Source organism: Harpia harpyja, chromosome 16 (assembly GCF_026419915.1).
Source record: "Harpia harpyja isolate bHarHar1 chromosome 16, bHarHar1 primary haplotype, whole genome shotgun sequence".
Taxonomy (NCBI): domain Eukaryota; kingdom Metazoa; phylum Chordata; class Aves; order Accipitriformes; family Accipitridae; genus Harpia; species Harpia harpyja.
This window is the reverse complement of record NC_068955.1, coordinates 27,661,382-27,680,635: the sequence shown is the minus strand read 5'-3', so window position 1 is coordinate 27,680,635 and position 19,254 is coordinate 27,661,382. Positions and strand designations below refer to the sequence as shown.

The 19,254-nt window shown below is 36.1% G+C and overlaps 1 protein-coding gene across 1 annotated transcript in view; it reads left to right on the top strand.

Moving 5' to 3' along the window:
- Positions 1-19,254, top strand: part of LUZP2 (leucine zipper protein 2) — a 326,692-nt gene that overhangs the window by 211,466 nt on the left and 95,972 nt on the right. The window contains exons 4-7 of the mRNA XM_052811608.1: positions 2,448-2,565; positions 4,058-4,128; positions 7,808-7,889; positions 15,243-15,305. Coding sequence (XP_052667568.1) covers positions 2,448-2,565; positions 4,058-4,128; positions 7,808-7,889; positions 15,243-15,305 — 334 coding nt within the window. The remainder of the gene's footprint in view (positions 1-2,447; positions 2,566-4,057; positions 4,129-7,807; positions 7,890-15,242; positions 15,306-19,254) is intronic.

The window sequence follows — 19,254 nt, the reverse complement described above, 5'->3', positions numbered from 1 at the left end:
GTAATTTTTTTTTTTTTTTTAAATGTAGGGTTTAGCTTTAAGCAAAAGCACGATTTTGATGGCAAAAGAGACCATCAAGCCTAATGTGCTTTTTGTGACGCTTAAAGAGGAATGGAAGCGATGACCTTAGTAAAACTACCTGATTACTTTAGCAGGAGGAAATTCCTCCTTGACCTCTGTTCATTGGCAAATTAAAATGGGAGCGTTCTCTGAAGCTTGTCAAGCTGATTACACATAATGTTGCTACTGCTGAGGTGAGCCAGCTCTTTTACAGTGATGTATACCTTGTTTAAAATCAAGCATAGCTGGAGTGGTAACAAAAATCCTATACGTGTTTCGATGTGAAACTTAATGTAGGAGATTTTATTTACATTGCATGTAATGACCAGAATGCTAATATTTATCAGGTATTCTAGCACTAGCTTGGTTTAGTTCTTATAGGTTCTTTCATTCAATTTGATAGAAAAATTTGAACCAAACCCTCCATGTAAATAATGCTAAGTTCTGGAAGGTTCATAATCTTGGCATATAGATTTTCCTGTAAACCCATGATGAGTTTGACTCCGTGACCTCTATTTGAGAGAGTTTTTATTTTTTATAACACTAATTATATCCATATCAAGGATAACCAGATTACTTACGGGTGCTGTTTAGTTACTAGTAGGTAAACATGCTGAGTCCTGGCATTATCTCCTTACACTGACTTCACCCCGTGTCTTCTCACAGTCATTCTCAGAGGTACTTCTTGTTCCCCCACCAGATCTGCAGTTTTTCCTTTCCTCTGCTGGATGAATATAATCGAAAGGGTCTGAAATCACAGTTTCTTGAAATAAAGTTCATCCACGTATTGAAAGAAAAAGCAAAACTTATCAAGACAATAAAATATTTTACTGACAGCTGAGCTTTTTATCTACTAGCTATGGAACGTGTTAGAAGATTGTAGTTTTTATGGTACTATTCTGGGAAAACTTAAGAATTTTTTTTTGGGGTGTGGGGGGGTGGATCTCAGTCCTGTTTTCCATTTCAACTTTCCTCTAAAAGAGAACTTCTACTGTAAAATTAAACAGTTGACCTAGCAATTGTGCTGAAGATCTTCACTGAGGGTGCTACATTGCAAACCAAAACATCTCAGTTCTTGTTTTACAGCAGCAAGCAGAAATTGGACATGTTTTGTGTTTCAATAGAGGTGCAAACTCAAAGAACTCTACGCTTTTTAATTTGCAACATTCTGTCAAAGCCAAATATAATTATTGCTGAAGCTTCAGTATAATGTTAAGTTTCTTTGCCTAAAGTCTTGTGTTGATGAAAGAGATGTTTTATACACTTTCAACTCTTCTAGGTATCCAAAGTATGATTTAATATAGAATAATTTTCTTTTTTCATAAATCTATCATATTTCATGAGCTGTCTATTCCTAAAATAGATAGGACTGGTATTAGATAGCATACTTAATTTGCTTTACAGAGTTTCTTTGCTAAAATCTGTATTCAAAATCCATTAAAGGAGCGTTAAGATTCCTGGTTAACTTCAAGGTCTTGTATCTGATAATAAAATAGTACTGATGTGTGGCAGAGTTGAAGTTCTTTTTTCCCCCTTTTTAGAACCAGAGGTAGAGCAAGGAGGAAAAAAAAACGAAATTAAAATTAAGTTGTAGAAGGAATGGATTTTTCAATTTACTGATCAGCCTTCCTAAAAATGACAGTTTTAAATGAAAAATTATGTTGTTTTAAAATAACAGTAATGTTTGCTTTTTTCTGAAATAGAGTATGAGAGTTGGATCTGTGTTTCATTCAACCTAAAACAATATGTGTTGGATTTATTTCATTGTGGATTTTATAAAAACTATAAAATGTATAGTTACATTCCAAGTAAAAATTACCATTTTGAAAAGGATAGAATATTTTGACTTATCCATTAATTAATAATTAAGTTTGACTCCTCTTAGCATATTCGTCAGTTCTAGTTTATACTGTAAGGAGGTTTAAGTGAGGAGAAATTGCTGAATGAAATAAATTTTACAAAGTCAAAATAGTTCCGAATCATCCTTCCCTCAAATTACTGGGCGTCACAAAACTTCACACTTCTTTCAAAGTTTTGCTTGGTTTCTTGCATGGAATGTCAAGAAACAAGAAAAATCTCATGCTATGTACCACCACGCATGTTAAATAGATCCTTTCTGTCTCCTGTTCATCACAGACCATACACCATTTGCAATGTTTCAGTCTGATAATTTGCATACTCAGATGCAGCACATCATTTTGACATGTAAAACATCTATTTATCTACCTACGGAGAAATCATTGTTATATAGGTGAACAGGGGCACACGCTCCAATTTGGAATCTATAAAAAGTGTTAGAATTAATTCAATTTGGATGAACTAAGACTGTTTTCAACTGCATTGAGTAATGTTTTGAGAAGATCTCATGCTTTTATTTTCTATGTTAGACAGGGCTATGAAGAACTGGAAAGACAGCTGAAAGAAGTCTTTAAGGAAAGGAGCAATATCCTTCGTCAACTCTCGAAGACTTCTAAAGAACTCGAGGGAATTAAAGTGAACCTCCAGGTTAGGTTCTCTCTTGGTTTCTGCAGGATTACTTACCTTGGTTTTTTCATATTGATATCTATTTATTACAAAAAATGTGGTTTTTTTTAAAAATATGTGAATAATTATTGTTTTGTTGATCTTTTACTTAACATAAAGCAGACGTTTTTATGGAAAACGTAACCCTAATGAGTTGGGCCCTTTGTCCACTTACTCAAAAAAATAAAGTAAGTATGAAAATAGGGCATAGTAGAACAAAAAAGGAAGGGAAGTAAAAAGAATAAGCTGTCTTAGTGGAGTTACCACACATTTGTCCTGGAAGCTACTATAAAGGATTTCCTTTGCTGTTGCAGGCTGCATCTTTGCTGATGAGTTACATATACTCAGCCTAGTTTAGCTGCTCACTTTACCCACCTGACATGCCATCTACACGGACTGACTGGATTTACCGCAGGGCATTGCTTTCCAAGTTTAGCTGACAAATTGTGCTAGATGAGCCAGCAGCTAGAGTTGAGACACCTCTGCGTTTAACTTTTCGGTGTCACGGGTAGGCTGAAAGGGCCGTAGTCAGATTAACTCTGGAGTCAAATCAGCTCCTCAGAGTGAAAAGTGGATTAAATATCCTGCTCTGGATTTGAGGTCCTGAAAGCGCCACATGTTCACTTGAGAGCACGCCTGTCTTTTCCAGATATAGTCTGTTGGTCTGGTGAAACCTTTCAGGCTCATTATCAGTTGAGATTTGTCTCTGTTTCATGCCATATTAAAGGACAGTATTTTTCTGAAATCGCATTTTTATCTTCATGTTGTTGTAAGCTAGATGGAAAAAATATAAGGAGTGAAATCCCTATATCTGTTCACAGAAGAATACTGGTACAGTGTATCAGTCAGTACTGTGCTATATTATCTTAAAATGTTATATTGTCTTATATTCCAGACTTCTCTGGTTCTAATTAACGTGAACTCTTGAATCTTTTCTTCTTTTTTTTTTTTTTTTTTTTTTTTTTTTTTTTTTTTTTAGTGCTTTATCACTCCTTATTATGGTAGGGGTTTTCTTCTTACTTTTTAGAGAAATGTGCTTCTCCTTGTAACAGTTATTTTAGAATTGGATTTCTTATGCAGCACAACTGAAGCTAGTATTCAGCAAAATTATACTGCAAGATATTTTAGACTCAACACTGCAGGGATCCAGATATAGGCAAAGAGCTGTAGTAGTATCTTCTGTATATAGACACTTATCTTTGTCATACAATTTTAATGCTTTTAGTCATTTGTTTGTTTCTAAATCTACTTACTTTATTTGATTAGCTCTCATTTAATATTTGAAAAACAGCTGTGTACAGTAAGCTGTGGTGAGTTACGGTAAAAGAAAAGTCAGGCTGTTCCTCTGTTTCTTAGAAGTGGTAATGTCTGTAATTCACTGGGAGCATTTTATGAAAGAGGACCAAATTAATCATTTCACAGATGAATAATATTAAAGACCTCTTTGGTAATAGAGTTCTTCCTTTGCTATCAGTCTTTGAAAAATGATGAAGCATCAGCCAAAAATGATGTGCAGAAACTTCTGGAACTGGGCCAAAAGCAAAGGTAAGACCCTACCTCCTCCCTTTTCTTTCTGTTTCCAGACTGAAAACTGACTAGGAAATTCCATTTTTCCTTTTACTTTAATCTACAAACACTATTGTATTTCAGAGTCTGATGATTATAACAGTAAAATAGGGGCAGGGAATGTTATTTGGGGAAGTTTCTGAAACAAATGATGTATTTACTGATATTGGACATATGTTAGGGAAAGATATTGAAATGCTAGAGTGAGATATAGCAAAAGAAGCGTGGCCAGCAGGTCAAGGAAGGTGATTTTCCCTGTCTGCTCTGCTCTCGTGAGACCCCACCTGGAGTACTGCGTTCAGCTCTGGGGCCCCCAACATAAGAAGGACATGGACCTGTTGGAGTGGCCCAGAGGAGGGCCACGAAGATGATCAGGGAGCTGGAGCACCTCTCCTATGAAGAAAGCCTGAGAGAGTTGGGGTTGTTCAGCCTGGAGAAGAGAAGGCTCCGGGGAGACCTTACAGCAGCCTTCCAGTACCTAAAGGGGTCTACAAGAAAGCCAGAGAGGGACTTTTTCCGAGGGCCTGTAGCGATAGGACGAGGGGTAATGGCTTTAAACTGAAAGAGGGCAGATATATTTTAGACACTAGAAAAAAATTCTTTACTGTGAGGGTGGTGAGGCACTGGAACAGGTTGCCTGGAGAAGCTGTGGATGCCCCATCCCTGGCAGTGTTCAAGGCCAGGTTGGATGGGGCTTGGAGCAACCTGGTCTAGTTCCAGGGATTGGAACTGGATGATCTTTAAGGTCCCTTCCAACCCAAACCATTCTATGATTCTAATCTGCTAAAGAAAGGGATTTTTAATCTCTCAGGAAGGTTTAGTCATGAAATTTTCTCTTAAAGACAATAAAATCAGAAGTTTTAGAAAATTACTAGTGGATGGTAATGCCCTGTTACTTGAATTATTAAAGTATCTCAATCTCTGAATTTGGAGATGATGATATGTATTTATTCAGGCCTCTGAATTAAATATTCATGCATGTAGACACTGAAAATCACTAGTCATTGTGCAAATGTAGGAATACTTGCGCTGGATATCTGTGAAGAAGGCAGTTAGGAGGAGAGAAAAATATTCACTTCAGATTATTCATTGAGCACTTAAGAAATTTAAGAGTTTCTATGCCTGGGAATGCAAGCTCCCAGTCTGGTCCTTAGTCTGAAGTCCCTTAGTGCTTGATCGCAAGTAATTCTCATCATTCTGCTTCTCTTAATTCTTGGAATCAGACCAACAACTAACAACATCAATACAGTTTTAATAACAAGAAAACATAGCTAATATAGGGATCACTGTCACTGAAACAATATTATATAATGAATGCACCTATACTTCATATTTTTCCTTAGAAAAAAAAATTATTTAAAAACTTAATAAAGTTCATATTTCCTTCATTGTTAGAAATGCAATATTTAAATCCCATGGCCATCTTATTGCTGATATTGAATTTAATAGAAGTACATATGACATTGCATTTCTACAGAGAAGGTTTGTGATAAAACGACCTTCAGTTCTTCAATACACAACAAATAAGAACCATAATACAATACGCATAGATGTTCTCATTTTTACTGTGATAGAGAAGGATCAGAAACACAAGGATCTTTCAGGTATTCCAGACAAATCTATTAAATGATGAAAAAACTTCAGCTAACATTCTATTTAAACACTTATATGGCCTGGGTGCAACTGAAGGTATATGTCTCAGCATCATAGCTGCCCTTGTCAGTGACTCCATCCTTCATACAGGAATGTGCTTTTGTAGTGGTTTGATTGTTGTGCAGCTTTTATGAAACAGAGAGATTAATTGATTAAAAATATTAATGGCCTGTTTAGTAAATAGATCTTCGTTGCAGGTGGGAAAATTAAGGGCAAATTAAGGGCAAATTTTACGACTTACTACAAATATTCTTCCCAATCTCCTCCTTAAATCACCCCTTAAAGTCTCCCAAGGTCCACCCAGAAGTACATGTTGACTTTTGTTTCTAAGGGATTCAGCTATTGAGTGTACTGCACAGTAGCAGTTCCCAGAGATGGACCCTGGATCAGTGCAATATGCTGCTGAGCAGCCCTCACCCTCTTTGTGAAAATAAAAGGCTTTTACAATATACTCCAAGAAAATGCTTTGGAGCTACTAGGGTCACTTGACAGCTGTTTACAGGCTTACTGGATTTCACTTCCAGAGAGGTGTGGAAGTTCAGAGTAAGAAGGAGGCGTTAAAAATGTGCCAGGGAATCTCCCTCACAGAATTTCACTAAGGGTCACAGTTTATTTGCCAAGAGCCTCAGGCTGTGCTTCATCTGCTGTAAGTGAAGAACAGTGAACATAGCGTTATGCTTAAATCTGTTGTATTTGAATCAAAATTCAAAATATATCCCAATATTAATCTTACGATCTTCTTTCTTTGGACAAATGTGAGCTGCGTTTGGTCTGTGAAAACAACTTTGATTATTCTCTGCAGTGATGGATGATACAGTAAAGTTCAGAGTGCTAGAATCTCAGCTTGTGTAGAGTAGATGTAGTTCTGCTGACTTCAAATTAGATTTTTTTTTAATCCCTTTTGTTAGAATTCTTCAGTATTCCCCAAGTTGCCAGTAAAACTTGGTCACTTACTATGATACCTCAAGTTTTATTCTGTGCGCCATCAGCACTTTGAAATGATTGCGCCTGTTTGTATGCTGTATTGTGCTGATGGTGCATTGGTTTCATGCTGCTCAATCACTATTTCAATTAAATCTGTTCTGTACTAGTGTTGCCGAAATTGCTATAAGTAGTAGAGTTATTGGCTAACAAGATCCAGCAGCTCACAAGTTCTGCTCTTGTATGAACTAGATGGTTTCCATTCCAGTTTAGTTTTCGCTGGTCTAAATTATTATCTGTGTGTAAACCCAGTTCCGTGTTGGCCTTCTGTGAAGGTTTACCCATGCAAGCAACAGCCCTGAAAAAGCTCTGCAGCTCTTCTGAAATATGTCACTGTTCTAATTTGCCACAGCTCCAAAGTGTGTCATATGCTGTGGGTAGAAATAGATGGCCAGCAGAGGATCTCAGCCTATTGTAATTCTCGCAATTTGGAGAAATTCTCTGACTGCATCAGTAACGCAAAGGGGTTTTTTGATTCAAATAAAGCCCAATCCAAGCAATTATCCTCTTGGTTTTGTGGGGTTGTTGTGTGTTGTGGTTTTGTTTTTTTTTTTTTTTCTTGTATACTAGAATATTCTACTGAATTTTGTGTTGCTTGCCTCTAGAAAGAGCCAGGTAAAGGTTGAATTTTATCAGAGCATTATTTATTTATTTATCTTAAAGCAGGTATAAACTAGTTCTTATTGATAATAATATGGTTCCATTTTGATCTGTTTTCAGTAGCTCACTTTCCGCATTTTTTTGGTGCCAATCCTTTTTGCTAGAAATTATACACTGGCAGATGTTTTGCACGGCAGGCTATTCAGTAGATGTAAAAGATGGCCAATTTCCATCATAGATAATTTTTGTCTTGAGTTGGCACTATTGTTCATGGGGTCATTATGATTTTATTAGCAAGACTCATAGACACAGTGCATCTGTCTGTTGCTCTGAATAATTAAAGGTGCCTTTTCTTGAATCTGAAGAATTATTTCCTATTGGACACTTGTGATGAAGTTTGTGTTCTGTGTTTTCAACAAACTAGGGAAGAAATGAAATCTCTCCAGGAGGCCTTTCAAAAGCAGCTTAATGAGGCAGCTGAGAAAGCAGAAAAGCAGCAGGCTACCGTGAGTGATCCCCTGTCCCTCTTTCATTATTTTTGTTTGTTTCTTCTCTCTTTTTTTAATCCTTCTGCCTTGAGATTTTGTCATGAGCTCAGATAACTTTGCATGTAAAAAACCTGGATTTGAAGTGTTAGTAGTCTACAAGCTTCAGGAGAAAGGAGCTGAAAAACAGTTTGTATGTTCAAAATTGCTAAGATCCGTGTCTTCACTTGTTTCTGTGGGATTTAGGTGTGTGTACATACGCTTTTGGAGATTTGGGCCTGGAGACTTGGGCCTAAGTCCTTTCCCTGATGGGGTAATCTTTATGGACCCTCATGTCTCTTCTATACCAACATACACTGTCATACACCCATTGATTTTCTTGGAATCACTACCAATTTTCAGCAACAAAGTAGGTAATAGAGTGTCCGATTTTGACCAGAGTTGATCTAATTATCACTATAGGAAGGTGTTCAGTCCCGTTAAGATTTCATGCTTTAATGAAGTTCTGTTTCTGGATAAACTGTACAATTGGTTGGATTTTTGTGTAGCACTGTAATGTTGTGGGGCATAAGATGCCACATTTTGCTATTGCGGAAAAAAAATAAAAGTAGAATCATGTTTGCTGTTTAAGACGTCAAAAGGAATTTTTTCCTATGTTGGTTAGTGGTATTCCTATAACACAAACACCACTGAGCATAAGTTGACTAGATAATCTCCGGAGGTCCCTTCAAACCTCAAGTGTTCTGTGATTCTGACTCTGGACTTGAAAAGCTGCTAGAAGGTTTTATAGATCTATTTTTAGTTTCATATTGGATAAATACTTGTTTATTTAGTAAGATTTTACTGTCTTCCGGGCTCACAAAACAAAGGTTCCTCCAAGGCAGAAGTTTAAAAATAATTACAAAATTTAGCAAATATTTACAATATGTGGCTTTATGCCCTTGGTGAACAAGACATGAATTTATGCCCTGAGTGAACAAGTTGAGAATGCATGTTTTACATGCTACCTTCTAATTAGAAACAATGTAGATTTTGAACTAAAATATTCATTTTGCAGGTTTCTTTCAACTAAAAAAATCTGCGCTTGTTTCAAGGTGATTTTGTACTGAGACAAGATATATAGTCCGGAAATAAAAAAAAAAAAAAAAAAAAAAGAGAACCTAGTTGTGTCTGCTAAGTACGAAGAACATGCTGGTTGAAAGTTGTCTTTTCTCAGGTGCACAGACACATCCCCACAAGCTTTATCAGCACAATGAATTCTAGTCCTATACATTAAAGGTGGAAAATGTATTTTGTTGTTTAATGTCTCTATTAGATTTTGATATTCAAGACTAATTCAGCTGTGGGTTAAATAAATCTCAGAGGTAGTGAATGGATTATTGGCTCTGTTGTTCTTTGTGATATAGTGCTTTTTTTTAAATTGAGCAGCAGTGCCTTGTGTAAATCCAGTCCACACCCTAGCACTGGGGAAGAGCACAAGATTTGTTCTACACAAGTCAAACAAAATCGACTGTTTACTGTAAGCAAAAATATTACCTAGTGCAGAAATCAGGGAAAACCCCTCTGAGTATATAACAGAACTTGACTTGGAGTGTTGTCAGCTTGTGAGAGAAACTGAATTTTTGAGCTGTATTATAAAACTTGCCAGTAATAGAAATTAAACTTGCCACTGATTTTAGGGAAAGCAGAACTGTGTCCTTGGTTTGTGACATTTATTTCTTTATGCCTCAGGGTACAATGTACATAATGAAGCTCACCAATACAGTGAGACTGAATGAATATTCAAAAAGTGCTTCGGGATCCTCAGATGAGAGCTGCAATAGAAATGGAAATAAATATTATTGCTGTCACACAGGGTTACTTTATACCTGGTTTCTCCATGTGTTTCACGTTTTTCTGAAAGCAATACGATTGCTGTGAAAGAAGGTCTAGGTACTTCGAGGCAAGCCTAGCTATAGAGGATGGGAGCTTGAATTTAATTCTAGTTTAATGAATTGTGAGTCTTGTTTCTAATCCAATTTAAGCACATTTTATTCTACAGGATTTGGTGAAGTAAATCTTGATTTTCATCAGAGTAAATAAGAATAGAATTACATTTCTCAAAGCCAAATGAATAAAACACTGGAGGGGGGTTGGAAATACTTCTTTTCTGTACTTGCCAAGGAGGCATAATACAATGCTCATTGTATGTTAATTGGCTGCGTATATTCAACAGGGAACACCTGCCTGAAGATGTTCTTTATTAGATAAATGCAAAAGTGTAAGTAAGAATTTACAAGAATTAAGTCAAATTACATGAAAAGTAACCTGGAAAGTATTCAAGGACTCCCACCAAATCAAAAGAACAATGGAGACACCACAGCAATATATTACGCTTTGCATCCACATCTTCTGCAATGTATGGCAAAACTCTTCACTATCAGTTGCACAAATGATTCATCAGAAACAATGTTATCAACGTTATTGTGCGTGCTTATCCATTTTTGGGGCCCTTTAAGATGAGAGAAACCAAGAATGGTAGGCAGCTGAAAAGTTGCTGTTCTGAGGATCTGCTGAAGTGCTGGTGGGTACAATCTCTCAGAGAGCAGCCAGTGGAGCTGCTGCCAGGTAGTGACAACTTTCTGAGCATAGAAGAAGCAACTCAGGCTTGAGGAAACAAAAAAAGAGATGTGAAGACACTCCTGTCCTTTAAACTACTTTAAACTACTAATTGCACTGAGGACTGACCTGGGGGCCCATAGCAGGAGTGAGCGCTCCCTTTCTGGGTTCTTCTGCATCTGTAGCACTAACATATGAAGAACAGTAGCAGTCTGTCTTGGGACAGGTCTTTTCTAGAGAATATATGGCAAACCTGGGATAAATTTATGCCTCATGTTTCAGCTGCTCTGCCTAGGATAGTAAAATGTGCAGAGGAATACTAGTTATGATACGGGTGGTTTAAATTTTAGAGTAGCCCTGTGTTGCAAAGTTCAAGGTCAAATACAGTCTTCCAGAAAGCCTTGTTTTGTGAGGGAGCCTCTCTACAGACCATGTCACGCTAGAACTGTGGATTATTTGTATACCAAAAAGCATTTCTTAAATAGATAAAGCTTGTTAGTCAGAAGCACTGTTCTGGGTTTAGTTATATAACACGTATATAAAATATGTGGGACATAATTCCAAATAACCTGTTGTCCTCTTTAACAATTGATGAAGGTTGACAGAGCTTTTTGTTCTGCATTTAATATCAAATACCTAAGCAATATATAATAGATTGTTATGCAGTTATGAAATTTATTTATAATGTCAAGCTGTATCTCTAAACGTGAAGTGGAACCACTTCTTCCAGAAACAGGATTAGGGACCATGGACTAATTTTCACTTTTGTTAACAAAAAGGCAGAGGGCAAATGAGACATGTAACTTGCAAGTTGGTTGGTTGGTTGTTTTCCCCCAGTGATTTTGAAAAACAGGGTAAGTAGTGATTCTGTATCTATGCAGTAGGTTAACAGGCTTCTTAGAGCTTTTTGGAGAAGGGCTTTTCACTTGACTGTACTTAACGCTAACTGCTTGTATCTTAAGAAACAGTTATTTTTTTAGGAAGTAACTTTGAGGTTTGCAAAGTTGTTTCCCATTAACTGCAATTAAAGTTTATAAGAAGAGCTGGATAGCTCTGGATGAGGGAGAAGATAAAGAATGAAACAGGAAAATACTCAAAAATAATTTGGCAAAGTAGAGTAAGCTTTTAGTATGCCTTTTACATATTGTTTCTGTTGGTATTTTATATCACACTAACAATTTTTAAAAAGACATGGTGATGGAATTGTTTGACAATACAATTATAGTACTGCCTGTCAAAATAAAGGAGAAAATATGTCTGTGTGAATGCCTTTTTCCCACTTGCTCAGTGTTCACTTTGAAAAATGAGAATTAAGTAACACATTATGTGTGACTTGTAAAAATAAACAATATGGTTATTTTGAAATCGGTATAAGAAAAATCAGGGGTTTTCTTAGTAATAAAAGACTAAGAGTATATGGGGAATTTAATTCAGAGATATCCACCTCCAAACAAGAATCTTAAGAACCATCACAAACTCATGTCTGCAATATTTTTAATAAAAAGTTCAGATGTTCATTTCACTTCAAAAATATTTATCTAGTTTAGTAACAGCCCTTATGACAGGTCCTAAATGTCTCTTTGACAAAAATCTGTTTTATTAATTAAAATATAACTTACAGCTTAAAAAGTTACGGTCACTGAAGAAATCCTAGTAGGTAAAAATATATCTAGCTTTGCTTTAAAAGTATTTAACACTTTGTAGAATGCTTTTTCCCAAAGGAAAGAATATTTCCTATGGTTTAGGTAATAGCCTAACCAGTTCTCCCTGGCTTTTGGAGTCAATTCTTACATTATAACCTGAAAATTAGACCATGAAAATTAATATTGAGTATGTTAAGGTTTCCAGATGCTGCCAAAATAGTTAGGTGTTAATGAATGCATTCCAATCCCATCTTAATTGCTCCTGTCTTAGTCCTGAGCAAGATACAAGAAGTCTGGAGGTAAGCAAATAAGCATACAGCTGAGCTTTGACTGTGTGGTAACGATGTTACATTGGTAATTTTCCATCCTTCGTCTGTAGTGAATAACTAACTATTGTCTGACTCTTAGAATTAGATCACTGCCATCTGTTAAAGCATTCTGTATTTCGATGGGGAAAAATTTAGTCTGAACATTTCAAGGTCACAAACTGCTGTGAATAAAGGCCACTGGATGGAAGCTGTTGCCTTTAATAAACGTAATGAGCTCTGAAACACACAAAGCTCTGAGTACTTTGGATGTCTGTCTCCGGGAGACAGAAGCAGTGTCCTTGCTTAATATTGCAAAGTTCAGCCTTAGAACAATATATTTTCATTATGTATTTTCATAATTACAGCTAGATAGTAATTAAAGGCAGCCAACATGTAGAAAGAGGTGAATGTCAAACAAGAACAAAGAGTGGGTAGAAAGGAGGAAGAGAGGTAGAGAGTTTCTTAGTTTCAATATTTCCATTTTCTGTGCCTTTTAATTTAGAGCTGGGTATAAATGTCTGTTCTTGTTTGTTATGCTGTCAGGATTTGGTGACTGAAAGTAGAATTCTTACTTCTCTTCTGGAAAATGGTATTATGCGTTGTCCTTGGGACTGAATAAAAGCACCATGCAAATGGTCTGATACAGACTGATCTGCCTTAAAGCATGAAATTACAGACATAGGTGCACTTAAATGGATAGATAGGGTTATCTCTATATTAGCTCCAGTAGCCAAGCCATATAAATCCCTTCTATGTAGCTCTCTATAGCTGTACTTTATGACTAAGTGGTTCTTCAGTTGTTAGAGATTTAGAAGAAGAGCTTTAAAAATGCTGGTTTAATATCAAAGCAAAATTGAATGACTTCTTAATTAACATTGGTATTATTTTTTAAAAAGAAAGGGATGTAAAAAAAAATTGTTTTAATTATTCAGATAAGCTAAAACAGTGAGTTTGCACTATTTAAGATGTACACACCAGTGATATCAGATGCATGCATATGTGAATAGTAATTAACAAAAATTACTGGTTTAACTAACATAGATTGCTGGTTAAATGAACAGTACTGTGGTGTCTTAAATATCTCTCCCCTAGAAGATCCAAGCTGATACTTACAAGCTATGTATAGAGAGCACACAGGTAATAATTTTGGTATCATATCTCTCTAATTATTTCATATATATTCAGATTTAGAAGTGAAGTGCTTTGAAGGAATATTAATATTCCCTTGAGAGTTAAGACTAAGAAAGGGAACACTCTTTAATGGAGGTCAGTATGTGATTTTTGTCAGTATTTAATGGTAGTTGGCAAATCTTTTGAACAGCTGAAAAACCAAAACCCATCATGGGAATAGTTATTTTATGTTTTTCCTTATTAATCTTGATCTCATATTTTGATTGTGACCTTTATTTTTTGTTGTGCAAAATCTTCATATATATTATACAGTATATATGGACTAAACTTCAGTATTTGTAGACGTGATTCCCGGGCAAGTGCTAAATATATTCATCTTCTGTTAAAACATCGCCGTCAGTGGTAGCTGGATGTGGAGTTAGTGTTTCCATAACCAAACCACGTAGACAAAGTTTTGGAAGGGTTTGCAAAAGAAGTTCAATTTATGCATGTCAGGTGACACTAGTCTCATGGACCCCTTACCAACTTTTCTCTCTTAAGTGATGATCGTGTTCACTGACTTCTCTTTTGACACAGATGAGAGTGATGACAAGTCTGGTGATGGTTTTTAAATCACTGACATCTGTCTACTTGGGTGTGGACATGATTCTAAGAACAGCTGTCATATCATGGAGATTCACTGTCATTTTTTATCTGCGTGACATCCAAACCATTAATCTCTAGGTCAACGTCTCTATAATCTAAATCTGTTTTCTTACAGAGGTTTTGTTTCTCTTAAGTCTGCTGCAATGTCAGAACAATGGTAGTTTCCCATGAGCGTAGGTAGACTTCTGTATCAAGGAGGGAGAGAATGCGGCATGGGGCAGTGGGTATATAGGGATGAGTATTTTGCTAATGAAGGTATGCAAGAGCATCCTCCTTCAAAGTGAAATGAATGTGTTCTTTTAATCCTAGTTGTTACAATTACATCTTTCTTTCTCTCATTATGTTCCGTAAGCCAGCAGGAAAGCTCAATCCTGAGAGAAATTTAGACTGATGTATAAAAACAGTCTTTTAAACTGTGTTTGATTGAATTCAGTCTCAAAACTAAGGTTGGAATTTCTACTTTCCAAGCCAAATTATTGAATTAAGTAGGAACTAAAGACCAGATTTGAATGCTTTCACATATAATACACATAAACCCCTTGATTCTGTGGAATAATCTCATTAGGACCAGTATTGTAGCATTCAAACCAAATAACTGTGTTAGAAACCTGCTGTGATAGGAGCTGTGTCCTTAGAGGGTAAAAAAAGTTTTAGATCATAAAATCAGTTAATAATGTTGTAAAAATTCTTAGTTCTCTGAAGATCACATTGGGCTTCATTACCAAAAATAAACACTATATCTACTGGTGCAAAAGCAAAGTAAGCCTATCTACGTACAGCCATTTTCTTCTTTTGATCATAAGTTTTCTAGTAAATATCATGCTAAATGTTTGTAGATTCAGCAAATACCTAACTGTGGCCTATACCAATATGGTATATAAACAGTTTTTTGTTTGGTTTTGGGTTTTGTTTTTTTTTGTTTGTTGTTTTTTTTTTTGTTGGGTTTTTTTTTTTCAAAGCTGTCAGTAGAGTAAAAAAATAATTAATAGTTGAACTGATGTTTAGGTACGTTTCAGCAACTCACACTCAACATTTCTTTAAACTTGTAGATTAACTTTTTGAAGACTGAAATGGAAAGGAAGAGCAAAATGATCCGTGACCTCCAAAATGAGGTAAGACGAACATTTGATTGTCATCTCCATTCAGAGTTTACACTGAAAGAGATTGTGGTTTTGCTTCATATTTAAAACACATGTTGTTGTAGTAGAAACATAAAGCTTCAGTGAAATACCCTAAACACAAAAGCTAACAAAAAAGTCATGGTGTGCATGTAGAAATAGTGGTTTATTGAATGCAACTGTTGACTCCTTGCTACTGGTGCATAGGTCCGTAGTACACCTCTGTAACTTTTGCTGCACTTACGAGTTGTGTTTTTTCAGAAAGGAATACTTAATTCAGTTTTATAGATTATTGATACATAGTGAAACTTGATCCGCAGTGTTATTAACTGCTTTAAAAATAAACAGCAAGAGGAGGAGAAAGGAAATACAATCTCAGAATTGAGATTCTTAATAGAATTTAAAAACCCCACATTCCCAAAATGTTTTTTTAAGCTTTATGTGTTATGAATATTAATCCCAGATTGATCCACCCCAAAACATAAAACGTTTTATTTAATTTTTCTTAATACTAAACTGTATTTATTGTGAAATTTGATCTTGGAATAGAAACTTAAAACATTTGACCAGCGTCATATTTTTTTCTTACTTATCTTTTTCTCCCCATAGAGTTTGTCTAAATCAGAATAGAGTTTCCCTTTCCCTTGCATCATTTTGCAAAGAACTTTGCACTTGAAAGTATCTTATTAAGATGATCTCTTGCTCTCTTACCAGCCAGGCTTCTTGTCTTTATCTGTTCTGTTCAATTCTTACATTTTGCTCTTCTAAACTCTTCTGAGTTTGATGTGTATGAAAACTTGATCTCCTTAAAGCACTTATTTAAAGACATCTCTGATGTCTTTGGTCTATGAGAGTATGTATATATAAGGTCAATCTGAAAAAAGCGCACATTACTTTTTAACTTGCAAAGGAAATATTGTCTATTTCAGTTGCTCACGTTATTTAAGCCACATTCTCAGTTGTCTTCATCTACAGTCGCAACCGCCTTGCTTTTTTTTCCCGCCTGTGATCATTGGATGCTTTGCAGTTGAGCCTGTTAATTCTAATATATCACTCCAATCCTATTGACCAGCTGTAAAAAATCCTGTCTCCTATTGCACACAAGTAAATACATCATTAGTCAACACGCAAACCGTCTGACTGTTAATGATTTTCTTAGGTAGGTCAGTAGACTTCTGTAATATTTAGTGTATTTACAGCACCTTTTAGAAAATCTGCTTTGAAAGGAATCTTTCTTTTTGGCATCAAAAGTATTTGTTTCTCAATTTAAAGATGGAGTGTTTCAGCAACATTTTGTTTCTTGATACCCTCCTGTCTGAAGTTGCAAGAGCTGACTGAGTAAACTGGATGTGCTGATGTTGCAAGTGTTTTAGGCCTATCATGGGTCCTTTCAGAGAAACATCTAATTTGCATAGCTACAATTTTATGTTTCCAATTGTACGTCACTCCGCAGAGTGACTAAACATCTCCATCACTACCTAAAATGAACAAGCAATTAAGAAGGCTCAACATTCCTTCAATTCAAAACATAGGTATGTTGACTTGGGTACACAGAGATGTACCACTTCATGCACATTTTATATCTGTGTTTCTCTCTTCCTTTTATGAAAAAAAAAAAAAAAGGGAAGTCAGATGGAATTCTGGGGAACCTGAGATCAGTGAAGGTACATCATGAATAAATTCATGCCAGTGGCAAATCCCAGTCACCATGATGTAACGGATAGCACTCTGGGTGTGGCACAGTAGTGTGACTCCTCCCATCTTTTGAATGGCAAGACCATAAGAAATGCTCAATGGTCGATCAATCTCAGGATCTCGTCTGTGACAATGGCAATAGCAAACGCTATTAGGGCAGAGCGAGTGAGCCTGCCTCCCTTCCCACAGCATCTGCAATCACTGGGTTTGGGATGTTGGAAGATGTATCCCTGTGTATTCCCTGTAGCATATGTTTATGAACCTGCTGTCCATTAATTTCTCTGAATCCTTTTTTGATATCATATACCTCCACAACTTCTTACACTGTCAAATTCCCTCTTACTTCACTGTTTATGTTTAATTTTTTTTTATGTCCTTTCCTGTTCTCCTCCCTTGAGCAAGCTTTTCTAAATTCTGAGTTGTTCCCTGTGTAGCCTTCTTAGCTTTATAGAGTCATTCAAGGTTTTAGGGGCTTCTAATACAGCATTTTTCAACAGCTTCTAGGCAGTGTGTATGTTTTTTGGTCATTTGGCTGCTCTTTTCAAAATTTCTTACTATTTGCCTTATTTATACGTAGTACTCTTTCATGAGATTGAATGTCTGTGTGCTGGATTTATGTGTGTTTTGCTGTCCTGCCGCAGTAGTACCTGTTATTGCGCTTTGTTAGGAGTTGCAAACAGTCTGCCATTAGTTTCTCCTGAACTCAGCCCAAGGAAACCCTTGAGAACAAACCAGAATAATGTCTTGTCTTGGGGGCTGCAGTGCTGGCTGCAGTCATTTACTGTGTAGCTTTTTCAGTCGCATAACAAATGTCTGGTGCTAAATGAAGCTTCAGTCTGGTTAGGGTGTCTACACTATATGAAGAATGAAAAAGATTTCTCTTTAATATCTTGGTAAATCTTTAGGGAATAGATAAACACACAGGGGAAAACTATGAAAGTATAAAAAAAATGAAGTATGAGCTTTTTTAATATATAAAAGTATAAAATTTTACTTATAAAAGTAAAAAGGTAAACTGAGTGGCTGACATTTATAAGGTCATAAATATTTAAGGAGTACTTTTGATATGTATCTCCACTATCCTGCCACACCTGGTTGTGATTTTGTCAAGTTTTTAAGGAAGTACTTTGACTACAAAACAGCAGAGAAGATGGGTAGGGGTTTTGTGAGTCACTGAGTGCACAGTTTCTAGAGTCCTGTATAAATGTCGTTTGGGGCATTTGTGATCGAGGCTTCTCAAAATGCAAAAAAGAAACAGCATATTGAAAAATGATAATTACCCTTAGAGGTAAGGCTATGATTAAACTAGAGATATTGGTTTAGATGGGAAGTAGAACGCATCAAGCAGCTAAAACAAATTTCCAGTTTCCTGAGGCCTTCAGTGATGCGTGTTCTAGCTTAGCTCACCTGCTTCTCTTTCTTCCTCCATATATCCAAATTACATAGGGTTTAACTATCATTCCTGGGATTATTTAAAAAGATCTGTCTGATTTGTATTACTCGTCTCTCTTAGGTCATAAAAAGGGGGGAGGGGGGAAGTTTTACTGAGGAGAAGAAAAAGGCCACATTCTTCTCTAGGGAAATAGTGAATTAATGTCTAGATCCTCTAAATGGGACTACAGAACCTTCCAGTGCTTTCTACAAATGTTTCAAACTTGATGTGGGAATAAAAGGATTAAATCTTCCAGAAGGAGTATAATAACAAAGGCATAACAAAGGGAAAGAGACTTAATATCATATGCAGCAAAGAAGGAAATGAGGTGTAGAAAAAATCCAGTAAAGATTTGGTCTTCTAGGTTTTCAAAATTGCATGAGAAGTGATAAAGGCCTCTTTCTTCCACACCCACCCAAATGCCCCCCTCCCCAAGTTACAAGGGTTTTGCACGTCTATATGTTTAAGAGCAGAAATGATATGTAGGGAAAAAAAAAGGCAGGAAATAGTTTGATGCAAGTACTTGACAGTGCTTGCATTCAGGTGATGTATCTGCCACTCTTTTATTACTACCCTATCCAAACGCATTCCTATAGATAAATACTGGAAAAGTCTGCAGAAGTGATCTACTTTTTGTTTGTTTCTAATTTAATCCATTTACCTGAAATATTTCCATTTTTTTTTGTTGTCAACTTTCAAGATGTTCCAAGAGCTGTAGGAGAATATAGTGGGCACTGTTTATTTTGCACTTATTTTAGGAGGGAACACAGAATAGTGCTTGTGATTGAAGAAGCAATACGGTCCTAGCATGCCCCG